Source organism: Prunus persica, chromosome G8, assembly GCF_000346465.2.
Source record: "Prunus persica cultivar Lovell chromosome G8, Prunus_persica_NCBIv2, whole genome shotgun sequence".
Lineage (NCBI taxonomy): Eukaryota > Viridiplantae > Streptophyta > Magnoliopsida > Rosales > Rosaceae > Prunus > Prunus persica.
Window position 1 is genome coordinate 791637 of NC_034016.1, and position 12914 is coordinate 804550.

The window sequence follows — 12914 nt, forward strand, 5'->3', positions numbered from 1 at the left end:
TGGGACTTCACAAGCGAGGCTGAACGAGGATGAAGCTGTGAGGGTTGCATACAAACATGGGACGCCTCTTGAAGGAGGCAAAATTGGTGATTCTGAGCCTGTGGATTTATTTTCCAGTCCTCATCATATTCCAAAGTAGGGCAATATGCCTACAATACAAAGGCAATACGAAGGCAATACGAAGGCAATATGACCACAATAAATATACAATACGAAGGCAATAGTAGGGCAATATGGCCACAATAAATATACAATACGAAGGCAATAGTAGAGCAATATAAGTACAATATAAAGGCAATATTAGGGCAATATACATATAATACATACACATTACAGTATTAAGGGGATACAAACACAATACAAATGCAATGTTAAGTCAATGTACATACAATACATACACATTACAGACAACATTTCACACATGCGAAAGAAATCGCCTCCCAAACTGAACAATACTATCTATCCCACGAAGGGAAAATGAAGGCAACAAAAGATCCATGTACTCGGGTGAGATGAACTGAAGCAGCATTCACCGTTACTACAGGTCCATCAAAAGATCCATGTCTTTGTCCTTTCTTCTCGCTGCATGCACGAGGCTATGATGAGCCATTCCATCAAAACCCATATTCAGTACCTGCCAGACACCAGCTACATCAATTTCACTCCAATTGTGGTCTGGTGAGATGACCGAAGCATAATCTCGGAACATTTCGAAGCCGTTGTTGAAACATTCAACCATTTCATGGTTATATTCTTCAGATTGTGTGAATGTTTCGAGGGCATTTTTCTTTATGTCTTCCAATTTCAACTTCAAGGACTCTAACTCTTTGCTCCGACTTTTTGCTTTAAGAGCTTGCTTCACCTCTCCAGCGTATGCTTTGTTCAACTTGTTGGCCAAGTTTCCCATAACTTGGCCATGAATATCGCACTTACTCTCCCACCAATCCGTTGCCTTTGACATATATTGGAGGTGGTGCTTGACGGCAGAGATTTTGTCAAGCGGATCATGAGTGTCAGCCTCACTTCCAGATGAAGTGGGATCATGATTGGGAGTCCGAGGTGGAGATGGGAATGGCACATGCCAGGGCTGGTCCCCCGGGTAACTCACATGCTCGTTAGGAGGGCGTACATCTGACATGTTGAAGTATTACTGGGGACAATTCACAGCTGTTGCCTGTAACCAAACAAATAGAGGTACATTCAGTCTCCAGTTGTAAACGACTATATGGTTAGGTTGAGTGGAGAATATTTGCCTTTCAGTAAGACTAATTACCTTTCCCGTTAAGAAGGTGCCTCTGTTGCAGTTCTATATAGGAAGGTTCAGTTATATGTACGAACTTATATGAGGTAAATTGGGTTTTGTGTTGGTGCATTAAATTGATGGGATTCAAAACTACACCATTAACTCCTTGGCTGTAAGTTACAGCAGTACAACATGACATTAACAACAATAAAATTGTATCTCTATGTATTTTTGGCAACTGGGCAAAAATAATGTTGACGAGTGGGTTCAGATTCTCCTCCTAAACGTATTTTTGGCAACTGGGCAGCTGTGTTCAAGCACCCCAAATTAGGAGGGGCAGAGTACACTGACACTTCATTTCTTTCAGTACCATTATCACCACCATGCATCGCCTCCACCTCGCTAAAATCAATCATATCCATAAAATCTGTCCCTACTTCACCTCCCAAATCAGTGACATTTGTATTATTCCAAGTTACTTCATTGCTTTCAACAATGGCAACTGAAGAATGACCCATCCGACTACTATCTGTCGTGATATGCATACTATGAACTACATCATTTGTCAGTCCTTTATCTTCTATACTCATGAGTAAGGGAGCTAGTTTTGAAGGTGTTACCTCGGAATTGTACTTCATAAAAAAATTGACATCATCATCGTCCTCAATCTTTATGCGCTTCCACTCATTCGAGGCCACCAAAACTGAGAATTTTAAGCAAACCTTGTCTTCCCTGCTGTTTGTATTACCAATCTGATGCACACGGTCCAACAGTTCAGCAAAATTGATGGTCCGTGGAACTATTAAGCCTTTTGAGTCACCCCCTTCGTATTTGCACATCTTCTTCGAGGTGACCCATTTTCCATTGTAGCACACGAGAATAACAATTGTCTCCATTTCTGACCATGACAAAACAACATTTCATTCACACAATATAACCACAATAACCATACAATACAATAGCAATATAACCACAATATAACAGCAATATATAGGCAATATAATGGCAATATAACAGCAATACGACTGTAAAATAAGAGGAACACATCAGAATCACACTATACAGATCTACTACATCAAATAGAAATTCCCAAGTTTCAAGATTCACATATCCAGACCAATCTAAATGCAATTGGTACAAACCCAGATGAATGAGCATGAATATTCAACAAAACCTAACCCAAATAAATTAAAGCCAAAACGAATTTAACACAAACCCAAACAATCAAACTATAACCCATTTCACATAATACTGATATTAAGAAAATAACCATCAACACTACCTTTTCGAGGTCGGCAATCCAGTAGAGCTTCAAGGTTGCAAGCAGCTATTCAGAAGACATAGCTAAAGGGAGGGGTTCGCGATTCCAAACAGAGAGCAAGAGATCGAATAGGGGAGAAAGGGTCATAACGAAGCTAGAGAGAGACAGCTGCGCTATGAGAAACAGAGCAAAGAGAGAGACAGAGAGTTGTGCTAGAGAGACAGAGAGAGAGCCAAGAGAGAGAGAGCCAAGAGCGAGAGAGCCAAGATAGAGAGAGCCAAGAGAGACACAGAGAGCTGTGATAGACAGATACCAAAGAGAAAGAGAGCTGTGCCAGAGAGAGAGAGAGAGAGCTGTGTGAGCTTCTTCTCTCCAAAATTTCTGAACTTGTGAAAAATCAGCAATAAGTGGGCAATAATTTTATATTTATAGGTGATAGTTGTACAAAAATTGGGAAAGGATGGTATTTTTAATTAAAATTATGAAATGGGTGTCATTTAGGGCTATTTCCCAATAGTTTTTGGGTATGTTTCTAAAGTGCATTCCATGTGGTGTTTTTTTTATAATTTCAACCACTATTTTGGATATATTACTAAAGCTCCCAAATTAAAATTACGAATCTCTATCCCCAATTTCCAAGATACTATTGGAAGTATTGGTGGCTGGGTGGCTGCTAGCCGTGATTAGCTATTGGTGGTTGTCCCATTTACACGTTTGTTTCCCTTAATTTAGGGTGACTTAATCTTGTTACTTTTAATTAGAATTTCCCTATAATTAGGGATTAAATCACGAAAATTAAAGTTGTGGCATGTTGGCCAACAGCTCTTAGACTGGCCAATGGTTCTTAACCCGGCCAGTGGATATTAGCCTTCCCCAACTTATGCATATATACCTTTGTAATCTTGTAAAGAAGATATAATGAGAAAACATATTCTCCCCATCATTTTCCACACATACTTTTAACAATCCCCAGAAGAGGTTAAAGCAAATCCTCCATCATCCATCCGAACAAGATAAAGCTAATCTAGCAACAGCATGTGTGGTGCTCTATTTTGGCTAATATAGATAGGAAATCAATGAAAAAACAAGTTAACAAGATAATTTTGAACGGAGATACTCTGAAATTATTTGTCTCTCACATAGTCATACTCATACGTGAAGACTTAAGAAGGCTTTTCTAGCCCACCTAGTTTGACAAAAGAACAAAAAATAATAATAATGATTAAAGGCTTTCAGGACATCTTTTTGGTCTTGATGAGTAGGAAAACAAGTGCAAGTGGAAATAGGTAACCCAATGTATGAAAAGAGAAGAAAGAAACCATTGACTGATGCCCATTTTCTTACCCTGTTGTGTCCTTTCATGGTCTAAGTGTTCCCACGTACCCCTCCATTTTCTTTCTTAAACCTTGTCCACTTATCTCACTGGGTTTGCTATTAGAGCTCATTGACAGAGGAGAGAGTCCTGTTCTTCACAGAATTGAAGCAAATCATTGCATTTCTTTTATGAGCTTTACTATCCCATCAGATCAGATCTATCCAAGACTTGGTATGTTTTCTTCATCGGTTTAGATTCATGGTCCAAGAATTTTACTCTGTAATTGATAAAGCATGCAATTCAAGTTAAGTTAGGATTTGCATAAAATAAAACTGCTCCATTTTGCACATGTTGATTGCTTATATATGCACCATTTTCATATTTTGTTTTGATCTTAAAACATATGCATGTATGTGAGAGCAATACTTTGGAAATTCTGTCAATTAGGGTTGCGTAAGAGGTGAATCCATATGGACTCAGCTCCAACAGCTCTCTTGGTTGGCAAAATTATGGACATTCTCGAGAACGAAGCATACTCCATAGCCGCTGTCCGTGATGAAGTTGATGAGATTAAGCAGGAGCTGGTAAGCATGACATCCTTCCTAGAGGATGTTGAGGGCAAGAAAACACAGACAGAAACACAGAAAGCTTGGGTCACAAGTGTCAGAGACTTAACCAGTGATGTTGAAGATATCATCGATGAATTCATGTATCATACGTATGAGCAGCAAAGTAGGGGACGATTTGCAAGGTGGCTCCACAGGACCATTCATATTCCAAAGAATCTCTTCTATCGGCGTAAAATTGCCAACAAGTTACACAAAATCACTAAAATGATCAAGGCCATTCCAGAGAGAAATAAGAGATATGCTCTTGATGGTGTAGTAGGAACAAGTTGGGATGATATTAGCAAATGGGTCAAGAACCAAGCAGTGTCTTCTCTCTTTATTAACAAAGATGAACTCGTCGGGATTGATGGAAAGAAGCAAACATTAACTGCATGGCTGCTCAATGAAGAGCAACACCTAACTGTTGTCTCCGTGGTCGGGATGGGAGGATCCGGGAAAACAACTCTAGTTGCCAAAACCTTCGCCAACGAAACTGTAAAGAGACATTTTGATTCTTATGCTTGGATCACTGTCTCCCAAACTTATGTGATTGAAGACTTGTTTCGGAGCTTGATCAAGGAACTCCACCAAACAAGGAATGAATATGTCCCTGCAGACCTGATATCCATGGGCTACAGAGACTTGATACAACTTATGCTGAACTACCTGGAGTCTAAAAGGTACCTAGTAGTACTGGATGACGTGTGGGATATCAAACTTTGGAGAGAAATAAGGATATCACTTCCAGATAGACAGCTTGGAAGTCGAATCATGTTTACAACTCGAAAAGAAGACATAGCATTCCATTGTTTTGGAGTTGAAAGCCATGTTCACTGTATGCAACCCCTGGAAAAGAATTACGCTTGGGAGCTTTTCAGCAGGAAATCATTCTCTACCTTTGATGGTAAATGTTGTCCACCAGAGCTTGAAAAATTAGCTTGGGAACTCATGGAAAAGTGTAAAGGCCTACCTCTAGCTATCATAGCTTTAGGTGGTCTTATGTCTTCCAAGAAATTAGCTGCGGAGTGGAGTAAAGTCTACAATGGCTTAAATTGGCATCTAACAAGCCATCATTTGTTAGAACCTGTGAAGAGCATCTTGTTACTTAGTTTCAATGATTTGCCATATCGCTTGAAGCATTGTTTTCTATATTGTTCCCTTTTTCCAGAAGATTATTTGATTCGAAGGAAAAGGCTCATTAGGTTATGGATAGCTGAAGGATTTGTTGAACATGCTAGAGGGGTCACACCTGAACAAGTTGCAGATAGCTATCTTATGGAACTCATTTTTCGTAACATGCTACAAGTTGTAGAGAGGAATGAAACCGGTAGGCCAAAATCATGTAAGATGCATATGACCTTATGCGAGAGCTTGCTCTGTCAACATCTGAGAAAGAAAAATTTTCTATTGTACATGATGGGAAAGAAGTACTGGAAGACATTGGAGCCCGCCGTTTGTCAATCCAAACAACCCAAGGAGGAATTGAATCTTGCATTGGTATGTCACGCCCTCGTTCTTTTCTTGTATTCGTTACTGGCATATTCTCATTTTCTTTCTCAAAGTCATTGCCTTCTGGATTCAAATTGTTGAGGGTTTTAGATTTGGAGGATGTCCAAATTGATAAGCTGCCACATAATTTAGTGTACTTATTCAACTTAAGATACTTAAGTTTGAAGGGAACTCAAATTAAGGAGCTTCCAAAAGCCATAGGACTGCTCCGCAACCTTCAGACATTGAACATCCTCAATACTAAGATAGAGGTACTTCCCAGAGGTATTTCCAAGTTGCAAAACCTGCGCCATCTAATTATGCTCCGTCATTCTGGAGAGTATATGGCCTTCAAAACTGCCCATGGGACAAGAGTGCCATTTAATATTAGTAAGCTGAAGAAATTGGAAGTTTTGTCATGTGTTGAATCAGAAGGAAACATTATAAGGCTCATTGGGAATATGACTCAACTTACAAGGATTGGCATTACGAATGTAAAAGAGAGAGACGCAATGGACCTATGTGATTCAATTCAAAAGTTGAAGCTACTTCAGTGCTTGGCTTTAAGGGTAAGTGGTGAGGAGGAGTTTCTTGACGTCAATGCATTATCTTCACCTCCTCCACACCTTCGAAAACTTATTTTTGGCAGCAAGCTGCAAAAGGTACCACCTTGGTTCTCTTCGCTCCAGAACCTTACATATCTGTATCTTCATTGGACGAGACTTGACGAGGATTTACTACCTCATATTGAAGCATTGCCATGTCTGGGAAGGCTTTTACTTGTCAATGCCTATGTTGGTAATGAGTTGTGTTTCAACAGAGGCTTTCCAAAGCTTACTATTCTGGAGTTGTTTAATTTCCCCTTATTGAATAAGATAACTATAGCAGAAGGGGTGATGAGGAATCTCCGGTTATTAACACTTGCTAGATGTATGGAGTTAAAGGCATTGCCACAGGGTTTTGAATACCTTAGTAAGCTAGAAACACTTGAATTGTTGTCTGTTTCAATGCAACTTATAGAGTCCATACAAGAAGGAGGGGTGGATCATCCAACGGTAAAACACATCACCGTCATTACAAATTATTCTTTGAAATGCTTGATAAGAGCTCATCATAGTTCATCCACATGAAGGTACGTTAATTTTTTCCTTGCTAGAAGGTATGTAATTTGAACTGTTCTAATAGAAATTGTTCCAAATTATTCCAAATTAACATTTTGGTAAAGCCATATAATTTGTTCATGGACCAAATACTAAATCCTTAATAGTTAGTTTCTTTAGCATAATATAAGCATTGAAATTTCATCCGATTTCCATCCTGGTTTCATAATGCTCTTTTTTTCTGCAGAATCTAGGCTGAGAGGTGAAGATTCAATCCTGTTTGCGCCAGGAAGAACCCTTTCTGTTGTGAAGCTGCAAACACTAAATCTTATTTTCTTTTGTTAATGCTTGAATCAAGTAATACCAAGACTCTCTGCTCATAGATTGCATTTTCAGTACTGTCTGTTTGTATGTCTTGTAATATTGTTGGAGATTGACTCACTTTAGTAGCAATTGATAACAGATTTGAGCCATGCATTCTTTTTTGTTTCTTTTGTGTTTCAATTGGTGAAAGATATGCTACTACTTCTGCTCAGGCCTGCATAATTTTTTCACAACACTAGCCTAGAAATTCGTTTCTAGCTTTGAAGCTGTAAATATTTAGCCACCCCATCCCCAGAAATTTCAATTCATTTACTGTTATTTTTAATTTGGCACCTCAAAACCAACCAAGTAAAGAATTCATATGTGTTAGTTTTATTCCCAAGTTGAGTAACTGAAATTTATATATACAAGAAAATGTTTAACTCATAAAGATGTTTTTACCAAGAAATTGAAGGAAGCAATATGTTAGTTTGAGTAAGTCATTTTGAGAGGAAATTAGATACAGATTACACAAGTCGTAACGAGGAAGAAGTACAAAGATGAACATTATTTAAGAGAGATACATAGGCATTATACTCATTTCTTATGTATTAAATAGTTTTTGGGTATGTTTCTAAAGTGCATTCCATGTGGTGTTTTTTTTTTATAATTTCAGCCACTATTTGGGGTATATTACCAAAACTCCCAAATTAAAATTAGGAATCTCAATCCCCAATTTCCAAGATTTTTTTTTTTCTACGTATCATTTAATAAGTTCCGTACTTAAGTTGCCAAACAATGGATTACATACATACTATTGGAAGTATTGGTGGCTAGGTGGCTGCTAGCCGTGATTAGCTATTGGTGGCTGTCCCATTTACACGTTTGTTTCCCTTAATTGAGGGTGACTTAATCTTGTTACTTGTAATTAGAGTTTCCCTATAATTAGGGATTAAATCACGAAAATTAAGGTTGTGGCGTGTTGACCAACAGCTCTTAGACTGGCCAATGGTTCTTAACCCGGTCAGTGGATATTAGCCTTCCCCAACTTATGCATATATACCTTTGTAATCTTGTAAAGAAGATATAATTAGAAAACATATTCTCCCCATCATTTTCCACACATATTTTTAACAATCCTCAGAAGAGGTTAAAGCAAATCCTCCATCATCCATCCAAACAAGATAAAGCTAATCTAGCAACAGCATGTGTGGTGCTCTATTTTGCACGACTACAAAAAAGCAAAAAGACGACGGTAAATCACCGTCGTGTATTCGGTTTTTCAATGGTCGTGGAATCCATCGTCATCTTTTCCCTCATAAACCACGACGCTAAATCACCGTCGTTGTTAAAATATACAACGTCATCAACAAATACAAAACGACGTCTTTGTACTGCAAAAAGATCTAAAAAAGCAGTCGAGGATGAGAATAGACGACCAACTCTCTAAAAAAACCGTCGTTAAAAAGGAAAAATATGACACATATTAACAGAACAAGGCCGCAAGATAGACATACAACGACGAAAATTAAAATAAGACGCCGTTAAATATCATTTTCACGACAATAAAAAATAAGACGTCTTTAAATACATTAGAAGACGACGTTATTGATACCTACTACGTCGCCTATATAAAAACAGCCGTCGTAAAATAAATTTTCCACTTCGATTTTTCTATAAAAGATGACGTGGAAATAGTTGTCAGTGTCATTATTTACGACGTATGTATTTATACAGTAGACGATGAACAACGAAACAACGTCGGTTACAAATATATGAGAGTCGTATTACAAAATTTATACGTCCTATTTTCAGAAACAAACAACGACGATAAATATTAGACGTTGTTAAATAAAACAACGTCGAAAACAAATAAAAACAGACGTGTTTAGTCTGCTAAAGTTCTAAAAAATAGTTGAGGATGAGAATAGACGACCAACTCAAACAAATCACCGTCGTTAAAAAGGAAAAATATGACACATATTAAAAGAACAAGGCCGCAAGATAGACATACAACGACGACAACTAAAACACTACGCCGTTAAATATAATTTTCACGACAAGAAAAAATATGACGTCTTTAAATACATGAGAAGACGACGTTATTGAAATCTACTACGTCTCTTATTTACAAACAACCGTCGTGAAATAAATTTTCCACTTCGATTTTTCTAAAAAAGATGACGTGGAAATAGTTGTCAGTGTCATTATTTACGACGTATGTATTTATATAGTTGACGTTGAAATGCGAAACAACGTCGGTGGCATTTATATAGTCGACGTTGTATTTATATGTATTCATTACTCACGACGCACTTATTAATATAGACGACGTTGAACTTCTAAACAACGTCGGTTACAAATAAATGAGAGCCGTATTACAGAACATATAGACGGCGTTGATTATGATGAGAGCCGTATTACAAATAACGTCGTTTAATTGATATTAGACGGCGGTTATAATGAATTACCGTCGAAATTCATTTCGTTCCTCTTCGTTTATAAAAGAACTTGCGACGTGGAAAATGTATGATGACGTCGTATTTTTTAACGTTCAGATTATATATCTCGTTTTTTAGACGTCGGTATTATGGGATTGGAGTCGTGTTATTTTGAATTACATGGCGGTTCTTAATCCTTCCCCGACGTGATATCCTGAATAATTGCTTCACAATAGCGTCGTGGTTCTTCATTGTTACGTTGCTTTAAGACGTCGGTAAATATGCTGAATAACTAGTTCACAATAACGTCGTGTTTTATTTGAACAGACGTCGTTTTTTATGCAGAATATAATGATGTAATCTGGAACCAGTATTTTTTGCACTGATTGTTTTGTGGCCAAAACCTGTATAATGAAAGTGAAGAAATCACATTACAATATATTACAAAATTAATGTCATACACTGCCAATTACATAAGCATCATTCAATCCATATATCTTCACACCCATCTCGAATATTTTGACCACCTAACTCACCCATCAGTTCATCAAATGTGTCAACATTTGGCATCCCTCTAGTAAATGGCTCACACTCAATTATCACATCACCTAAGACTTCATCACCAATAACATCATTATATTCTCTATTAGGCATTGATAACACTACCGACCAACCACAATGCATCGGGTCGTCAACAAAAAATATTTGTTTGACTTGAGAAGCCAAAACAAATTGGTCATTCCTATGTCCAATTTTACTCAAATCTACAAGGGTAAATCCAAGTTCGTCGACTACAATACCAGAATTATCTATCCAATCACACCTAAAGACTGGGATTGTAAACTTTTGGTAGTCAAGGTCCCAAATTTCTTGAATGACACCATAGAAACCCATATTTGAGAGAATTGGGTTTTTATCCTTGGCACTAGCAACTTGCATGGTATGTGCAAGTAAATAAACTCCACTATTTTGAGTTGTCCGCACATCATCTTGTGCCTTGATATTGAATTTAATACCTTTAATAAGATAGCTCCTATATAATGGCACTGCCATGTTTGGACCAGCTGCTAGCCACCTTAAATTTTCTGATACGCCATGATTGTCTTCCTCAAGTTCACTTTGAACTTGCAAATTAATCATATCTTAATTCAATCTAACATAGAAATAAGAAGAAAATTAAAAGAGAAATATGTTATTCAACAACATATACCTTGAAGCGTAGCCATTGAATGAAAGTGCTATTGTGCTTATCCTGCAGCCACTTTGTTCTCTTTCTAAATTTTGGATAAGCAGTCTTGATGTGGATCATATGTTGCCTACATGACACGAAAAATTCAAGCATTACGGTCCCAAATATATAAGATAAACATAAGAAATAATTTAAAATGGAAACTTAAAGAATAAAACTCATACGTACTCGATATAAGGTAGGACTTCCTCCGTATTCTCCAATTCAACATAACAGATAATGTAATCCATGAACCCATTAAACAGAAAATCCATGAACCCATACCTATAAGCACATTATTAACAGATCGCAAAGCATATACCTAAAACCCTTTAACAAAACAACTTAATATCATTCAATGAATTTACCAGGGGAAGATAGGGTTTGTACTTACAGGTTGGACGAGCTCACAGATTCGACGGAGCCTGGAGAGTGCAACTTTTAATTAGAGCAGAAGTGAGAGAGCGAAATGTTATGTTGCGCGAAATCTGAAAATTTTAGGGTTCAGGGTTAGAAGTATAAGAATAAGAGCCAAATCTAAAAAATTTAGGTAGCGCGAAAATTTTTAGAGAGCGCGCTCTTTAAAACGTCGAAAGAAAAACCATGGCGAAAGTTCTACAAGAACCGACGTAAATGTAATATTCCACGACGGAAACACTGAACGTAACGCCGTTTATTTTGACGCTTCATTTTTCGGAATAATTTTAAATTTATTTTGAATATTTTGATATAAAGACGACTGAAAAACCACGTCGGGGTTAAGAAATTAAAAACGTTGTAAATTATAATAGACGACTTACATATTAAAATGACGTCGTTTAAAGTATAAACCATGTTGGATATTTTACTGCACGACGTAACATATGTATTCCACAACTCAACCACCGTCGTTAAAAATTAATACCCTAAACCCTTAAAACTAAATTATATAATTTAAAAAATTAAGTTTATAAAAGGGTTTATGGTTTTACAGCCTAATATATACCCTAGACTACCCAAAAATTATACTTTAAAAATAAACCCCAATAAATAACAACCCTAATCTCTAAACCCTAGACTCTAAACCCTAAACCATAAAACTAGAAGTGATTTTATGACTCATCAAAACAATTTTGTTTTGGATGGTCATTTTAAATTTTTGTTATTCAAAATGAATTTTTTCAAGGTTTAGGGGGAAGAAAATATATCAATGACTTCATAGGAGTTGACTTTGCATTTTTCTGATTTATTTTAAATTTATTTTGAATATTTTGATATAAAAATAATAAAATATTCTTATCACAATAACAAACCACGTCGGGGTTAAGAAATTGAAGACGTTGTAAATTATAATAGACGACTTACATATTAAAATGACGTCGTTTAAAGTAGAAACCATGTCGGATATTTTACTGCACGACGTAATATATGTATTCCACGACTCAACCACCGTCGTTAAAAATTAATATTAAAATGACGTCGTTTAAAGTAGAAACCATGTCGGATATTTTACTGCACGACGTAATATATGTATTCCACGACTCAACCACCGTCGTTAAAAATTAATACCCTAAACCCTTAAAACTAAATTATATAATTTAAAATTTTAAGTTTATAAAAGGGTTTATGGTTTTACAGCCTAATATATACCCTATACTACCCAAAAATTATACTTTAAAAATAAACCCCGATAAATAACAACCCTAATCTCTAAACCCTAGACTCTAAACCCTAAACCATAAAACTAGAAGTGATTTTATGACTCATCAAAACAATTTTGTTTTGGATGGTCATTTTAAATTTTTGTTATTCAAAATGAATTTTTTCAAGGTTTAGGGGGAAGAAAATATATCAATGACTTCATAGGAGTTGACTTTGCATTTTTCTGATTTATTTTAAATTTATTTTGAATATTTTGATATAAAAATAATAAAATATTCTTATCACA

General features: G+C 36.5%; 2 protein-coding genes and 1 pseudogene across 2 annotated transcripts; 1 reads left to right on the forward strand and 2 right to left on the reverse strand.

Moving 5' to 3' along the window:
• LOC109946311 lies at nucleotides 387-1903 on the reverse strand. The gene is made up of 2 exons (XM_020553848.1): nucleotides 1864-1903; nucleotides 387-1174 (listed from the first exon to the last, which is right to left on the reverse strand). Exon 2 carries the CDS (start codon nucleotides 1136-1138, stop codon nucleotides 539-541), a length of 600 nt encoding a protein of 199 aa, XP_020409437.1. The 5' UTR covers nucleotides 1139-1174; nucleotides 1864-1903; the 3' UTR covers nucleotides 387-538.
• On the reverse strand, nucleotides 1194-2629 carry LOC109946310. Its single transcript, XM_020553847.1, has 2 exons — nucleotides 2526-2629; nucleotides 1194-2141 (listed from the first exon to the last, which is right to left on the reverse strand). Exon 2 carries the CDS (start codon nucleotides 2137-2139, stop codon nucleotides 1465-1467), a length of 675 nt encoding a protein of 224 aa, XP_020409436.1. The 5' UTR covers nucleotides 2140-2141; nucleotides 2526-2629; the 3' UTR covers nucleotides 1194-1464.
• LOC18767593 lies at nucleotides 3930-7647 on the forward strand (annotated as a pseudogene).

Excerpts from the sequence above, each read along its gene's own strand:
- LOC109946311 (XM_020553848.1), bottom strand. The coding sequence starts at position 1,138 with ATGTCAGATGTACGCCCTCCTAACGAGCATGTGAGTTACCCGGGGGAC.
- LOC109946310 (XM_020553847.1), bottom strand. The coding sequence starts at position 2,139 with ATGGAGACAATTGTTATTCTCGTGTGCTACAATGGAAAATGGGTCACC.